This window comes from Piliocolobus tephrosceles, chromosome 13 (genome assembly GCF_002776525.5).
Source record: "Piliocolobus tephrosceles isolate RC106 chromosome 13, ASM277652v3, whole genome shotgun sequence".
Taxonomy (NCBI): domain Eukaryota; kingdom Metazoa; phylum Chordata; class Mammalia; order Primates; family Cercopithecidae; genus Piliocolobus; species Piliocolobus tephrosceles.
In genome coordinates, this window is record NC_045446.1 from 50,853,441 (window position 1) to 50,871,625 (window position 18,185).

General features: G+C 34.5%; 1 protein-coding gene across 2 annotated transcripts in view; it reads right to left on the reverse strand.

The window, feature by feature from the left end:
• Positions 1-2,152: 2,152 nt before the first annotated feature.
• FAR1 (fatty acyl-CoA reductase 1) overlaps positions 2,153-18,185 on the reverse strand; it is a 63,028-nt gene continuing 46,995 nt past the window's right edge. For both annotated transcript variants that reach the window (XM_023230783.2, XM_023230784.2), the window contains exons 10-12: positions 11,229-11,358; positions 7,199-7,326; positions 2,153-5,887 (exon numbers count right to left, since the gene is read on the reverse strand). In XM_023230783.2, coding sequence (XP_023086551.1) covers positions 5,725-5,887; positions 7,199-7,326; positions 11,229-11,358 — 421 coding nt within the window. In that variant the 3' untranslated portion in view covers positions 2,153-5,724. The remainder of the gene's footprint in view (positions 5,888-7,198; positions 7,327-11,228; positions 11,359-18,185) is intronic.

Sequence of the window (18,185 nt, forward strand, 5' to 3'; positions counted from 1 at the left end):
TTCAGGAGACCCATCTCACATGCAGAGACATACATAGGCTCAAAATAAAGGGATGGAGGAAGATCTACCAAGCAAATGGAGAACAAAAAAAAGCAGGGGTTGCAATCCTAGTCTCTGATAAAACAGACTTTAAACCATCAAAGATCAAAAGAGACAAAGAAGGCCATTACATAATGGTAAAGGGATCAATTCAACAGGAAGAGCTAACTATCCTAAATATATATGCACCCAATACAGGACAGCCAGATTCATAAAGCAAGTCCTTAGACACTTACAAATGGACTTAGACTCCCATACAATAATAATGGGAGACTTCAACACTCCACTGTCAACATTAGACAGATCAACGAGACAGAAAGTTAGCAAGGATATCCAGGAATTGAACTCATCTCTGCACCAAGCGGACCTAATAGACATCTATAGAGCTCTCCACCCCAAATCAACAGAATATACATTCTTCTCAGCACCACATCGCACTTATTCCAAAATTGACCACATAATTGGAAGCACTCCTCAGCAAATGTAAAAGAACAGAAATTATAACAAACTGTCTCTCAGACCACAGTGCAATCAAACTAGAACTCAGGACTAAGAAACTCCATCAAAACCGTTCAACTACATGGAAACTGAACAACCTGCTCCTGAATGACTACTGGGTACATAACGAAATGAAGGCAGAAATAAAACTGTTCTTTGAAACCAATGAGAACAAAGATACAACATACCAGAATCTCTGGGACACATTTAAAGCAATGTGTAGAGGGAAATTTATAGCACTAAATGCCCACAAAAGAAAGCAGGAAAGATCTAAAATTGACACTCTTTAACATCACAATTAAAAGAACTAGAGTGGCAATAAATAAACAAGAAATCGCTCCTCTGTGCTTTTAGTATTTTGTTCTTATGTCTTTACATATTAAAATTATCTGCTTCTTTATCTATATCAAATCATAAAATCCTAAGGGAAGGCAGTGTGCCATATTCAGGTCTGGGCCACTGAGAGCTTAATTTATGTGATACAGATAACTGCAATATAAGACACAGTGCCTAAATCATACCAGGCACTCAAAATTTGTTGAATGAATGTTGGGTTTTTGAAATGAAGTCAACAAAGACATTTAGTACAAGTCAGGGAACCTCTGAATAGTACAGAAATATCTGTATTCCTATGGTGAAAGGCAGTACAGTATAATGGACTGGACCGTGGGCTTTGGAACTAGTCTTGAGTTCAAGTCTCAGCTCTACTACTAGTGGTGTAACCTGGGGTACTTTATTAACATCATATACCTTAGTTATCACACTTACACAGAGGGCGTAAGTGGATTATTACATGTAAAATGCTTAGAGTAGTGCTTGGCACATTGTAAGAACTTAACAAATATCATTAGCGTTGTTTTTATAACATACAATGTGCAATGCTGGTTTTGCTCTCAAGAAACCAACAATCAACTTGGGAGAAGTTAGGGGAAATGACAAGAACCTGTTAAAGATGTGACATAAAGCAGAAAGTTAGGTATTAAATGTCAAACAACTAAATACTGTTAAACAATCTGGATGACTAATAAAACCCATCTGTTTAGGTTCAGGTGTTTGTTAGAAAACAAAAGAACAAAAGGCAGCTATAATACTAGACTGAGCCATATGAAATTTCTTATAGGTCAAAGACATATTAGCATTTTTATATGGCTCAATCTAACACTTTCCAGTTACACCTTGCTCAAGACAAGTGAAGGTAACGCTCTCTAGATTTATATGAGAGAGAAAGAATTAGGTTTACTGTAGAACAGCAGAAAATAAAGGAATTCTGCCTCCAAAGCATCTTTGGAGGACACCTAATTCAACTTCATGGAACTTTAAAAATGAAAATTAAATGTCTAGAAGAGAAAAGTATTTTGAAGACAATAACTAGAAATGTTAACTTTGTTTTAAATCAATGAATTCAGAAAAATCTTGATTGTCTCTCTTGCCCCTTGTATAAAATTATAGGTATTATAGCTATCATCTATGATCTCTGGCCAAAAAACAATTATGTTCTTATTTCTCTGAGTTCAGGCCCACGGTAAAGACATTAAACTTATACTTACCATTTCATGTTTTTCTAAATAAATGAACTTTAGAGACATCAACTTGCAAAGGAGCACATCAAACTTACTGTTACTCAAATTTTTCTTTAATAAAGACAAAGGAATTATTTAACAATTTTTGCACAACTATACTTAACTGACAAAGATGATTTGTTTAGGATCTTAAGGATAGCAAAGATATAAGCTAAGAGGGTACCACCAGGAAAAAAGACAAATACATTCTATCACTAGAAAATGCTTCAAGACAAAAATATTAATTCAATAAGAAAATATTTCATTTTTTTTTTATCACAGAGACTATTAAATTAACTCATTTCTGTAATCCAGTTACGTGGCATACATTCCTTTTTCTAGTTTCTCATGCAAAAGGTTGGAAAGTTTTTCTCAAAACAGAGCAAGTCACCACTAATGGTTTCAAGTCAGGGCTGGGAGTCAGCCTAGAAGAGCATGCTCAGAAGGCCATTTACACTTACCTGACCCCAGCCTGATGCTCTCCCCGATCCAAAAGGGTTCAATTAATTTCTATTACTAATGAATGATCTCTTATATTTAATAGACATATACATTACTACAAATGTACCTATAAATTAACAGGATATCATTCAGCATGGAGGAGAGCAGCTGGAACCTAATGACACCCTGGAGGTCTCTTGGTTACTCTTTTTAGAAAATTGAAAAAAACCTGCCTCATTCCAGGTAATACATAAAAATAACACTTTAACACAAAGTGTTCATCCTGCCTGTACGCTTCCCCTAAAATGCCATGTGAGCAACTCAGAATTAAATAAAATTAGGACATAAGAATTAACAAGTACACCTAAAACAGACAAGAAGTGTAAGTAAGGACTGCTTCCTGTAATCTTAACCATATTGTTTCATGGATAATTTTCAGAACATAAAAATACAATAAATACTATAATGGAAATATAGGGATTCATTTATTACTTTTTGGTTTACAAACAAAGGCACACAATAATGCTTCTATTTCCTTCTTATAAAAGATTATCAATTTACATTAAAAAAAAAACCCACAAAACAAAAAATCCCAAGTTAATTCCTACAGACAACATAAAAAAGGGGTAAAAGGAAATTCTTCCCTGCTTTCAAGCTTTATTACACAGGTTCAAAATGATTATTTTATGCCATCCTTAAGTCAAAGAACGTACTGCCCATGCTTCTCTGCACTGAATCTTAGGACATGTTAATGTTGCCAAGTCAAATTTAAATACAGTCTCAATGACATCACAATTTACAAATGCGTATTCCAGGATTAAAACTGAATGGGGGAAAAACCCCAAATGTTTTAGAATACAGTTTAATCAAATGAGTTAAATGAAATAAGAAACATTTAATTTAGTAGGCTATCCTATTAAATAACAAGTTTGTGTAGGAAACATAATCAAACAGAACTAAAAATCACATCTAGTAAATGACACAAATGACTTCTCAAATCTTTAAGTCTGACTTAAGTTCAAAGTCTAGTTGGTGGGGATTAACAATCTATATACTCTTTATACTAATCTTAGAACTTTAAATTCTAGAATGACAAACCAATTTATTCATTAGTTTTCTTTTTACAATAGAATTCTAAACACATAAAATTAATGCAATGGCCTCAGCACCCCCCCCAGTTAACATTTCTTTAAGCTAGATTACAAGAACAATAAAACAGTTCAGAAGACATACACTCCCTATGCACTTCACAGGCCTGCCCAAGTTGTCCCCAACTCTTTTGCAACACACAAAGACAATTCATCTGACTCTAAGTCTATTCGGCAAAAGTATAAAAATCATACAAACGTCAGCATGTTTTCAACACATTATGGAAATACATTTGGAGAGATGGAGTACTCAATGTATATTATGTGGACCACTTTAAATAAAAGGCATCATTATTTATTCCATTTTCAGACATTGTCATGGTCTCTTATACCTTTATATAAGGTATGGTCCTAGACCAGAGACTTTAGTATCATTCCAAAGAATATAGAGATATTTATATACATATTTTTTTTAAAATAATATTTAAAAGTTTTACTACACAAAATCTGGCTTCAACATGGAAGCATTTTTCCTTTTCAAGATTATACACCTGCATGAAAGTAGGTGATTTCCTTTACATTTAGTTTTTCATAATAGCAAAATAAACTTCTTATACATTGCATTTAAATTGACAAAGAAAGTTAAGATGTAAAGCTCCACGTAACTTTTTGTATTGTGAACTGTTGTCTTTAAACATACTCCAGAACACTGCTGATTATTTAATATAGTACAACTTGATCAACTTAATTAGAAGTGTTATGCTGAACAATTTGTTAAATCAAATGTATGTTAAAACAGTAAGTAGAGTTAACTATTATGATTAAAAGGGAATTTTAATGTACCATTAAAATATACATCAATTTTCTTGCTATTACTTGTTTCTATAATGCATTTCTTTCTAAAGCTAAAACCACATGCATAAAAAATAAATGATACCTTCAAACTCATTCAACAGTTTGCTACCTTATGTGGTATGTATCATAAAGTCCTTTATTTAATTTCATACACATTATCTGAAGCATTATTTTATTTTTCGTGAAGGAATTCAACTTTCAAGGTCAAAATTAGTATGTGTTTACACACGAGGACATTTTCTTAACATTATTACTACCTGCAAATACATTCTTCCATAATAATGCACTTTCAGTTTTCATTGGAAAGATAGCACAAGCCTTTTAAAAGTCCTACGAATAAAATTTATAAAGGGAGGAGAACACAAGTATGGTGAATCCCTCCCAACTCCCACTTCCAAAGTCTCAAGAAATCCTCCTGCTTCAAAACATAAACGCAATCTCACAGGATTTTTATTTGATCATAATGCAGACAAGAAAACTGTATTCCTATTCTTTTTGATACTAACAGTTTTACTGAATTTGTTTTCACTTTCTGTCAAAAAACACATAGCATATATCGTTGATATGGATTCTCAAACCCATTTAGATGCAATAGGGTCATTAGAATAATATAGCCTTCTGATTTTAAAAGCAACTGATTGCTAATTGAAAAACGATATGCATCAGACATTTAATCAGAAAAAGAAAAATGAAGACGTCTTTCATGTTTGATATCATTTAACTTACAGAATGATGTGAAAATAGGTTGGTTATAATTTTAACAAAACTAAAACCCACTTCAACTAATGAAAAAAATCAAACAATGAAGAATCAAATATCTACCAACTTAGCTAGTATTACTGTCCAAATAAATGTCGTCCATTGCACTGAACATTAGAATTAGAAATTCACTATATGTTAAGGCATATTTTAATTAATATGTTCCAGAATTGCACAGTTATACTGGTCAGTGTTCCTATTTCCCCACTCTTGCCCTCAGCCCATCCCTTTCTTCTAGGGCTCAAAATATTAAGTCATGGTTTTGGTGGCTATTGTAGATTTGAGCTGGCATAACACAGTGTGTTCACTAAGTTTTATGAGTATAAACATTAAAATGTTACATAAAATGTACCATAATTTACTTCACACTCTGATCTAAGATGGTTTAATGTCTTGACAAAAGGTGAGATGACTTAAGTACATTTTACATTTTGTGCATTTAGATCACCACATGTATAGATGTTCTAATGTTGAATTCTTGGTCTTCAATATCTCATAGTGCTGGATGCTCGGAAGTATGACAGAAACTTGTAACACAGACTAACCACAAAGTACCAGATGTTTCTTGCCATTTGTGATCTTGCAATAAAAATGCGCCAGATGAGGATCACAAGGATAGTATTAAAACCGTAACGTATATTCCGCAACCTGGAAAGCAAATCAAGAGGTATGTTGGACAGTATTTTCTAGAATAAAGTATTGTTAGATGGCAGCTAATTAATACTGAGTTTTTAAATCAAAGCTCAAATCCATATTAATTTGAAACTTATGCTAGACATTAAGTATACTGTAAATAAAACAGATATGTTCCTTGAATTTCTAGAGCTTCCCATCTAATCTAAAAAGGTTCATTCATTACATAAAACACAGTACAGAGCAAAGTTTTTTTTTTTGACATCTTTAGTTGCTTACAAGTTGTCAGACAAGTAACTTACTCCTTCAGTTACAGCTGACAGTCATAAGATCAATCGGACAAGCCCTCATCCAAGTATAAAACATGGCATTAACTCGATAAAGGAGGATCTTCCCTTTTCTCAAAGAGTAACAACATATTACTCAGCTCATGTTTCAACAAATTTTGATGTTTCTAATGGTGTTTCAAAGAAATACAAACCTTTAGATACGTAATAATGCTACATAAATTATACTCACTTCAGCAGGCAGTGCAAGATAGGACTGCAATGTCAGAAAAATGATGTAGAGAAAAGAGCTTCGAATAAGGAGTCAAAGATCAATATTCTAGTTTGCTTTGCCACTCAATACAATATGGCCTAGGCAAATACAACTTTCCTAAGCCTCAATTTCCTCATCTATTGAACTGGCTGCCCTGCAAAGTCTTACAGAGTTATGAGGCATGAGAGGGATAAAAATGTGAAAGTCTTCAAAAGTGTCATAAAAATCATATTAAAAAGCACTACAAATATAAGAGATTACCATTAAAAATTATCTGCATCTTTGAATGATAGATTACCAGTGATTTTTCCTCTTCTATTTTCTGAGTATTAAAAAAAAAAAAAACAGTATGTGTTACTTGTATAAAGAGCTAAAGATATAGCTCTATTTTATGTAAGAAAAAATATTCTATGTTGAATAATGTATTCTCTTCCTCCAAAGATTATTGATTAAAATAAAAAAACAAACTTTTAAAATAGATTATCTACATTATCGTTCTTCTAATATCTTTACTTTTTAAGTAGCAATATAAAGAAAGATAATAGTAATTTCTGAAACTCAATTCCACCTGAACTTCATACTAAGAAAGATATAAACTGAAGACAGTAAGTTTCAACAACCTTAGGCTAAAGTAATACTACCACAGTTCCAGTCCAAAGGTTAAGTACTTTTCCTTAATATAACAGATGAGCAATATCTTTTATTCAATATACCAGTTTACCAAAAAAATTGTGGAATATTTCATAAGGAAGACAAGCAGCAATCAAATCCATGCATCAAACTCACTTGTTCAGATGTTTTCTGGCTGCAGGGAGGCCAGACATTTCTTCATTCAATACGTACTTCTTAGTTCCCAAGCAGTAGTTCTCTATATATTCTGCCCAATGTAACTGCCGTACATCAATATTGAAGGTCTACGTTAACAAAAAAATTACTGATTATTTTCTTGACTAATTTTTCTCACAAGTCAGAAATTCATACTTTTTCTGAAGGCCAGTTCCAAGTGACATAATTACAAAATTCTTAAATACAGAATTAACTTCCGAAATCTTACTGCTAGTCACAGAAAAGTTCTTATTCCTAGTTCATATCATCCATTAAACATGGAAACATTTGAATCATTTGAAAAGATATTCAGCTTTACTCAGTGTAAATGCAGACTAAAGTTAGACTGGAGTATTATTTACTATTTATCAAATTGTGAATCATTTTCTGTAAACTATTCATCTCTCTAATCTATTTTCTGATAGGATTAATTACTTTTTTTTTTTACAATTTTTATATAAGCATTGTATGTACTAGGGAATATATATTGAAATCATTTTGTTATACCACTATATATCACCTAAGTGACTAAAATTAAAAATCAAAATTAAAAGGCCAAGTGTTATGGAGGATGTGGATTAACAGGAACTCTCATACACTGTCCTTGGGAATGTAAACTGATACAACCACTTTGGAAAACGGCCATTACCTGCTAAACTGAACATATGAATGCCCTATGCTATCCTATTTCTAGGTATATACCCTACACAAATGTGTACATATAAACATAAAGAATGCTCGTATGATAATTATTCCTAATAGCCAGAAACTGGAAATAACTCAAATGTCCATCAACAGAAGAATGAAAAAATATTGTATAATATCATTTATGTAAAGTCAAAAATAGGTAAAACTAATATTTAGTGCTAGAATTCAAGAGCTGTTCCCTTTGGGAAGAAGACAAAGGAGGTAGTGATGAGGTGCATTAGTCCATTCTCACATCCCTACAAAGAACTACCTGAGAATGGGTAATCTGTAAAGATAAAAAGGTTTAACTGGCTCATGGTTCTGCAGGTTGTATAGACTTCTGTTTCTGTACCCACCTGTGCCTCTTGGGCACTTTTCATATGGCTAGTCCAAATTGAGACATGCTACGGAGTATAAAATGCACTCTGGGTTTTGAAGGCTCAGTATGAAAAAATAGAAAGTAAAATATCCTTTAAATAACTTTTAGATTTTTGATATGTTCAAACAATATTTTTGATTATATATTGGGTTAAACAAAACATTATTAAAATTAAAAAAAAAACTGGGAAGAGAAAGGAAGTTAGTACTGTATGAAAAAAGGAACTCTTGAGAAACTGTAATGAACCAAATCTACAGTCTTTTTTCTTTCTTGGAGACAGGATCTTACTCTGTCACCCAAGCTGTAGTGCAGTGGCACAATCTCGGCTCACTGCAACCTCTGCCTCCTAGGCTCAAGTCATCCTCCCACCTCAGCCTCCCAAGTAGCTGGGACTACAGGCATGCGCCACCACGCCTGGCTAATTTTTGTATTTTTTGTGGAGAGGGTCTCACTTTGTTGCCCAGGCTGGTCTTGAACTCCTGAGCTCAAGTTATCAGCTGGCCTCCCAAAGTGCTGGGATTACAGGTGTGAGCCACCATGCCTGGCCCCTACTGTCTATATAAGACCTACATTAATCTGAGTTGTGCTAAAAACCTAATCAGATACTTTAAAGGGGCCCTAGCTTATAAATGCCAGTTAGCTAATTAACTAGGCTACTGGTAGAAGCAAAGGCAAATCCTTATCAGAAAACTGTAATTTCAATCCTGGCCTCAAAAAAATTCTCACAGAAATCCTCAAAGAATATAAATTTATAGTCAAACAAATTTTTTTTTAAAAAAATTCGGTGCCATGGATGACACCCAGCTCAATCAATAGATGGCAGAATCAGATGCTACAAATCATCTGGAAGTTTAAATTATCAGAAGCAAAATGCAAAACAATTATATTTAATGTTTCAAGAAAAAATTCTAGAGACTGTTTAAGAAACATTTATAAGATCTGAAAAATAAATTATACTTTCTAAAACTGCAAATAAGACAACTAAAACTCTACATTCAATTGGATAGTTTAGACACAGCTGGCAGACTGCCACAGAATCTTAAATTATCTAGAGTTTAGCCCAGAAACACAGAGATACAAAATAGGAAATTAAGGTTAAAAGATTTGGAGGACAGAATAATCTAACATACACTAGGAATTTTGGAAGAAGATATAAGAATAATGAAGAGGCAATATTTGAAGAAACACTGGCTAAGTATTTCTCTGAATTGCTGAAAGACACCAAACCTCAGATTCAGAAAGCCCAATCCAATCAAGGTAAATTTTTCAAAATTACACCCACTTTCATAGTGATACGGCCAAGTGGCAAACATAAAGAGAAAACGGAAGAGGAGACAAGAATAAAAGATCACCTATAAAGGAAGAGTCAACTACTGACTTTTCAATAGCAACAACGTAAGACAGAATATAAATAAACAGTTTTTTTTTTTTTTTTTTTTTGAGAGACTCTCACTCTATTGTTCAAGGTAGAGTGCAATGACGTGATCACATCTCACTGCACCCTTGACCTCCTAGGCTCAACTGATTCTCCCACCTCAGACTCCTGTGTAGCTGGGACTACAGGCACATGTCACCACACCTGTCTCATTTTTTTATTTTTGTGGAGATGGGTCTCGCTATGTTGCCCAGCCTGGTCTTGAACTCCTGGCCTCAAGCCATCCTTCTACCTCAGCCTCCAAAGTATTGAGATTACAGGCATGAGCTACTATGCCCAGTAAAAAAGTTCTTTAATGTGCTGAAATCATGTTCCAAAACCAAGGGTGAAACAACACACATATTAGACAATCAAAAACTGATAATTCACTATAAAACAGACTCCCTACTAAAACATATTCTTGGTATGCTGAATATATTTCAGGCAGAAAAAAGATCATAAGGAGAAAATCTGAGAGCACAGACATTGGTATACATATATACATATTACACACACACACATATATATATACATAGAGAGACAGAGAGAGAGAGAAATCTAAATAAAAACTAAATGAACAAAATAGTATCTCATCATGGGGTTTAAACAGAGAACTGGGCTGGGTGTGGTAGCTCATGCCTATAATCCCAGCACTTGGGGAGGCTGAGGAGGGCAGATCACCCGAGGTCAGGAGTTCAAGACCAGCCTGGCTAACATGGTGAAACCCCATCTCTAGTAAAAATACAAAAATTAGCTGGGTGTGGTGGCATGTGCCTGTAATCCCAGCTACTAGGGAGGCTGAGGCAGGAGAATCACTTGAACCCGGGAGGCAGAGGTTGCAGAGAGCCGAGATTGTGCCATTGCACTCCAGCCTAAGCACAGAGTGAAACTCCATCTCAAAAAGAAAAAAAAAATTTAGAGAACTGAAGTAATGTATTAATACAACCATTTTAAGTGAGTGGGAGTGGTAATCACAACTAAAACATTTTAAGGTTCTAAATAATATTAAGAAGGAAGCTATAAATATTGCTTAATTTAGTCTGTGTTAGATATACATGTTAAAACATCTAGAGTAAGCTCAAAAATAACATACACAGAGAATTTAAGTTTCAAACTAACAAAGGGCAAAATATGGAATAACAAAAAGTAAAAGAGTTTATAAAAAACAATTTCTTCGAGAAACGTTTTCTCAAATCTCAAAGAAAACAAAGTGTTTGAAAGAAAAACACATAAAGATAAAATTCTCTCTGAAAGCAACATTAAGGGAAAAAAAGAATCAACATTTCAATCATGCTTTGAAAATACCTTTGCCACTCTAAAATATTTACATTAGAAATGTTAAGATACAGCAATTTTATTTCACCACTAACAATTATGACTAAAGCTTTATGAGAGACTATAAATAATGGCTTTCTTGTTGCATAGTAGCTGTGGAAAATATTTCTCAGGTTGCTAATGTTTCTGTAATTAGTATGCTACTTATTTTCTAATATAAAACAGAAAATGCTTGCCTTTTTATCTTCAGGGTTTAGTTGATTCATTAACATATTGACATTGTCAGTATTCCAAACCCAAGAATTACTTGTGAAATATTCAAGAAACACCATAGCTTTGTGAAGACGAGTTATTGTTTTCATCATCCTGTATTGTAAGAAAAATTGACAGATTTATATTTTGTATAGATTAGGAAAAATCCTATCACCACCCAGGGTGCAAGTTTCCCCCAATATAGACATTAATATTAAAATTATAACATTTAATCATTAAGTGTACCAAATCAGCAGGGAATAAGAATATTTCTGCATCTTGAACGAACAACTTATAAATCCAAAAGGAAACTAAATGCTTTTTGAAAGCAGCAGCAAATGCATTTAATACTACCTAAACAGAGTTCTGCTGATACATAAAACTAATTCTCAAAGGATATACAATACTCTTAAATTTAATTTTCTACACAAAATACTAAGCAAATGAATGGATTCAATTAATATTTCGTTGCTTTCTATTCCTTAAACTACATTTTAATTCACAGCTGCATTTCCTAAGATTTCCTGTGAATTCATAACATACTGTGTTATTTTTATAATTCCAACTCTTCAGCACTGCTGAAGCAAAGAATACAGAAATGTTCGTTTGCCACATAGTCAACTCTATTCATTTAAAAACACAAAACAACTTTTCTTTAACAATGATTGGCACCACTCTTGATCATCTGGATGTGCTGTGAAATCAATGACTCATGCTGAAAAGTATCTGAAACAGATATCCACTCACCTCCGCATACCCCACCAATACTCATCCTTATAGAAATAAAGGAGTGTGACACCCTTTTAAAAGTGTGTCTTTAAAGAAAGAGTGTGATTGTTTTTGAAAGTACAAGGAGCTTTAATCTTCAAATCTGTAATTTTATATATCATGGCTCACTGTAAGTCACTGATATCATAACACTAACTTAAGCAGTAACAGCTATACAATAATATTTATAAGTAGGGAAAGGGAAGAAATAACTTTTTGAAACAAAACAAACACCAAAAAACTCCCAACTTCTGTGAATAGAAAAATAATTTGTGGAGAAGTACTTTTTAAAGATTTCATTTATATTATAATAATAATTAGCATTATATGTATCAAATAGTTTAGACAGTCTCAAAATTAGGGGCTTTAGAAATAGGAAGGGCATGGAGGAAAATTACATTTGAAATGAGGAGAAAAAAAACAAGAAAGTATCATTAGCTAAGCAATTCTGATAACACATTCAATACATTTAGAAATAAACTATGAATCCAGAATACTGGAAGAAAATGAAGCATTATAAACTAGGTAAAGAAAAACTGTATTTCATTCAATAAAGTAATTTCAAAATAAAATCTCAAACACAAAATGAATCCATCAAGCATCAAAGGCAGTTTTTGAACAGGGATAGTTCTGTAGATAAAAAGCATCTGAGGGGGAAAAACACACGTTGCTCTTAGAAAAGGTTAGGTGATTATTTTTTTCTAAAAAACAAAAAGATACAACAAATTTGTCACTAAATCAATACATACTCTCATGCCAGTTTAGCATACTTAAATCTCTCTCACACACACAGCTAACATGGTTTTCCTATATATATCTTAATAAAAGTTTTTTAACTTTTTTCACTGATAATTCTCTCACCTAATCTTATCTTCAGATTCATTCAAGTGACACAATCAACCCTAACATCAATCAGTAATTCAGCCATTCAAAAAATAATTGCAATAAAAATTGGGGAGGGGAAGATATTTGGAAGGCCATATATTTGTGTGTGAAATTTATAGAATATTTATTATGCAACAAAAATACTGGATTGAAAACTATTGAGGAATAAGAAGAAATGTAAAACTTTGCACCATCACTCCTTGGTTAAACATACCATAGAACTTTTTTATGACTACATTGCCAGGTATGTTCTGAATATGTATTTATTCTTTATTACGGCAACTTAAAAATAATAATCACAATCCTTTAGACTAAGGCAAGATCTTAATGATTCTCTAGTCCAGGGTTTCTCAACCTTGGCACTATAAATATTGTGGGTCTGATCATTCTTTCTTGTGGAGGGCTATCTTGCATGCTCTAAGATGCTTGTCACCATCCCTGGCCTCTAGGTGCTGACAGCAGCCCTCCCCCAGTTGTGATAACTAAAAATACCTGCAAACATTGTCAAATGTCTCCAGTTGAGAAGTATACAGATTAAAAATAGATATCTGGTTTAGAGAAGTTAAGCTAGATAAAGTTATGCTAGTTAACCAAAACATAAGATCATGGAACCATTTTTTAAAAAATGTCAGATCAGATGCTTACCTAGCTCACAATCAGAATTACGTAAACGAGTAAACTGGATGAAATGAATGACATGACTGACATCAGTTTAATGTAGAATTAGGCATTATAGTAAGGCCCCATATAAGGTGTAAAGTCTATTACTGTGCTCAATAAATTTCTGAACAAATGAAATAAATTATAAGACTTTGTATTTAACATTTATAAAATTGTCTAAGTAAAAAAACCTGTATATTCCTTGTTGCCTTCAGACTATAAGCTCCCAGAAGTCAAGGATCTGTCCTGTTTTGATACTTAGAAAGCCTCACACAGCACAAACCTCAGGTAAGAAGATTGTTTACTTAATGTTTCCTATTTAGGAAAGATTAATTTCCAAAGGTGCCTATGATACGATCTCCCATCCTACATGCCCACTTACAATACAATGTCACCTTGACTGTCTTCTCAATGAGAGTTGAAAATAACTTAGAACCAACAGAATGAGGTGGAGGTGACACGATGTGACTTCCGAGGCTAGGTCAGAAAAGGTGTAGAGCTTTCTGTCTTGCTCACTGAATACTCACCCTTGAAGCCTTGAGTCACCTTGTACGCTGTCCAACTCTCCCTGAGGCTGCCATGCTGCGAGGAAGCTCAAACTAGTCCATATGGAGAGGCCACATGGAGAGGGTCTGACACTACTGGAGAGAGAGAGATGCCCAGCCACCCCAGCTACTGTCCCCTTCCCCCCTTTACCACTCCCTCCACAACAAAGCTACTCCAGTCCCTGTCTGATTACAAACATTTGAAAGATCCTGAGCCATTACCATCAAGCTACCCCTACTAGAATTCTTGACCCACAGAAATTGTGACACACAAATAAAATGATTGCTTTAAGACACTAAGTTTGAGGTGACTTGTTATGTACAACAGATTAACAAATCTCAACACAGATCTCAATACTAAGAGGGTCTGCTATAATAAAAACCTAAAACATGTGGTATTGGCTTCAGGGTCAAGTGGTAAACAAAATGTGTAAGGCCTGTTAGGTGATCAGTAGTGAAATGTGAAAGGACCAGGAAAACATTATTAATGGAAGCCTTAAAGGGTTTTAAGAAAGCTGTTGGTGAGGGCTTGAAGTAAGGACAACAAACTGTCACTTCTGGTTATATGGAATATAGAAAGTGTACCTAATAAACTCAATGATCTAGCCGAAATTTGCTGAAACAGGGCAAAAGAGGACAAAGATGATCTTTAAAAAATGAATTATTTGAGTGGAAGTTTGGAGGAAATGTAAAATGTCAGCCAGGAATTCTTTAAGAAATGGTTTCTGAGCATAGCAGGGTAGGGGAAGATGAATCCTTTGCTAAGACTTTAGAAAGACCTAGGTAGTGCCTTTTAGAACTTTCAGACAAACAAAAGGCACTCTCCAAATCTTAAAGAAATGTGTAACAGAAACTCTTACTGTTCAAAATCAGGATCTAAGAGGCAAGGATCTAAGATCTAAAAGTGTTGTCCCACTTTTAGAGGACCCAAGATAGAGAAGGGCTTGTGTCAAAGAGATTTATGGGTATGGCTTTAGTCTAATGGATTCGATTCCTTGAAAACAGATACACCGGAAACCCACACAATTTTTAAGCAATCATGTCAGATTACATGTAAAGGGACAGACAAAAAAAAACAAAGAAAAAAATGAAGAAACTGCTATATCAACGGTCGGCAAACCAGGGCCTATATACCAAATCCAGTCCACCAACTGTTTTTGTAAATAAAGTTTTACTGGGACACAGTCATGTTCATTCATTTACCTATTGTCTACAGCTGCTTTCATTTTTAACAGCAAAGATGGGTAGCTTCAACAAAAACCAAATGTCCTGCTAAACTTAAAATATTTACTATATGGCCCTAATTTACAAGGAAAGCTTGCCAGTTCCTGCCCTGATCCCCTAACCTTTCATGGGCAGGAAGCAGGATAAGAAGGCTACTTGGCTGCACACAGAGCCCACAGGCCAGTTTTTATGCATAAAGAAGGATGACTCAGAGGGCAGAGGCAAGAACCTCAGAGAACTCCCAGAGAATAAGATGGAGCTCCTAATCAAGAAATCATCAACATATATCTGACTGGAATTCAGAAATGTTATAGACCAGTGTTTGCTGGGTGTCTCCCAATTTCTCTCTTTTTGAATAAAACTGTCTAAAGTCATTTCCTATGCTTACCATCATTTATAATGGGTGTATGTAACTCGTTGCTTTAGTTCACAGATCAGTTCTTGAGGAACTATACTGACAAAATCACTCCTAAAGAGCCTCATCTTGTCAATCTCAATTGACCAGATTTAGATGACAGAACCCTGGCTTCCAGCTGATGTCACAGGGATCTAGGGCGGTAGGGGGGCGGGGACGCGCGAAGGAGAAGGCAGGATGAGGGGGGAAGAAGCAACTGTCCTTTCCATGTAGAAGAAATACGAACTGTTTTGGCCAGAAGGTTGACTATAGCAGATTGTACTTGCCAAAAATGATGGCAACAATATCCTTCATCTTGACTACTTTCTAAATCCCCTTACTTGGACACAGGGCAGAGAATATCACACCCCTTGGCCTGTTGTGGGGTGGGGGAAGGGGGGAGGGATAACATTAGGAGAAATACCTAATGTAAATGACAAGTTAATGGGTGCAGCACACCAAAATGGCACAAGTATACATATGTAACAAACCGGCACGTTATGCACATGTACCCTAGAACTTAAAGTATTAAAAAAATGTGCTATGTCAGGCACCAAAATAAAATTATGAACATACGAAAAAAAATTTAAGAAGATTTGTGACTCACTCGTGACTAGAAGAATGAGGCAAAAGTGATGCTGCATGATTTCTACGGGTAGCTCAAAAGGCAACACAGCCTCCACCTTACTTGCTAAAAGACTTCCCCTTGAAGCCATCAGCTGCTATGTAAGAAGTCTAATTCCCCTAAGGCTATCATTGATCCTTGCAAAGAACTACATGGAGAGATCCTTATGACATGACAAAGAGTAACATCGGTCCCCTTGCTATTCCATTGCCTCTCTGCCCACCTGCCTCTTTCATCTGATCACAAACACACAAAAGACTCTAAGCCAAAACTGCCCAGCAGATTCTTTCTCAAATTCCTGATCCTGACAGAAATAACTGCAAGAAGTAATAAAATGACTGTTGCTGTTTTTAGCCTCTAACTTTGAGATGACTTGTTGTGCAGCAACATCTCCTCTGAATTATTTAGTAAACTAGCTGTTCACTTATTTTTTTAAAAGTTTACTAAGCCCCCTTTCTTTGTGTAAGGCAATGTGATATATTTAACCTGTTTTATTTTTTGACCCAGTTTTTACTTTTCTGCCCTAAATTATAACAACCTTAATACAAACAAAGCATGCACTGCCATTATTCATGAATTTACACCTGCTTTTCAGCCATGAAAGAATGCTTCCAATGGCAAGTATTGCATTTTGCAGATCATTCTAGAAAAGTCTGAAAATATTTCTTTATCTCTTCTAAAGTTGTTCAACACCTCTCACATATTTCAATTAGCTAACATATAGGGTTAGAAACATCATGGAAAAGCGAATCCACAGACAATACCTACAAGGAACTCAGATCCTGATACACTGTAATTGGCAGATACCTCACTTTTATTTTTTGAGTAGTTTATGGAAGTTCTGGGATCAGCATCTTCTTTATACAAAAATATTCAAATCCTGAACTCTCCAATCAAAGACTCCACTGTAATGCCATCGTAGTTAAAAAAAATAAGTATTTTTATGGTATATCCCACCGTAATTGTGTGGTAAAGATAGTAGGAGATCTTTAAGTTTGTGGGATTTCAACAAAAACAAAAAAGAAAGTAAAGCTATAGCAACTATAAGAAAACAGAAAGTTTTCCATTTGTTATTAACTTTTTTTTTCATAACTATGCCATTCCAAACCTGCAAAATTAGTCAAAAACTGAAATAACCATATTATAAGCTGAATGGGTAGCTGAGATATTTCAAGTAATTTTCTAGAAGCATCCTATATTTTTCACATAAAACTGCACGATCCGTTCAAAGCAAAACTGTTGCCCTTAATCCCCTATAATAACTCATCCCTAGGTTTTTAAGAGGGAGAGAAGGGCTCAATTTCAGCTTATAATAACAATGACAACCGTGATGTAGGACATTTCCTATATTATGGAATTTTGGAGGATCAATGACCCAATACGATGTGATCCATAGTTAGTGTCCCCAAAGATCTCCAAATTCTAAGAAATGTCCTAGCATTCTGATTGTGATTAATCAGGTGAGTAAATCTAAAGGTAAAGCTCATGCTAGTGATTTTCCATCTCTCCAGCAAGCTTCCACCACCTTACCAATACATAGTGTATTTACTGCAATTCTTCTTACCGCAGTTTCTGACCTGTCAACATGAGTGCAATCGAGCAATAATGCAGATACTCTATGGCTGACACCCTTCCGATAATGGTGCGATAGGCTGTTGGAATTAAACTTAAAATTGGGGCACCTGAATACTTGGTTTAAAGGATTCATCTTGAAGGAATGACTTACATAATATCCTGTAGGAAAAATAAGCGTCAAAGCATTTCAAATATTGTTATTTAGAAAGAAAACTAAAGTAAGACCTAGAATTCAATACATGACAATAACTTATCCAAACTTTAA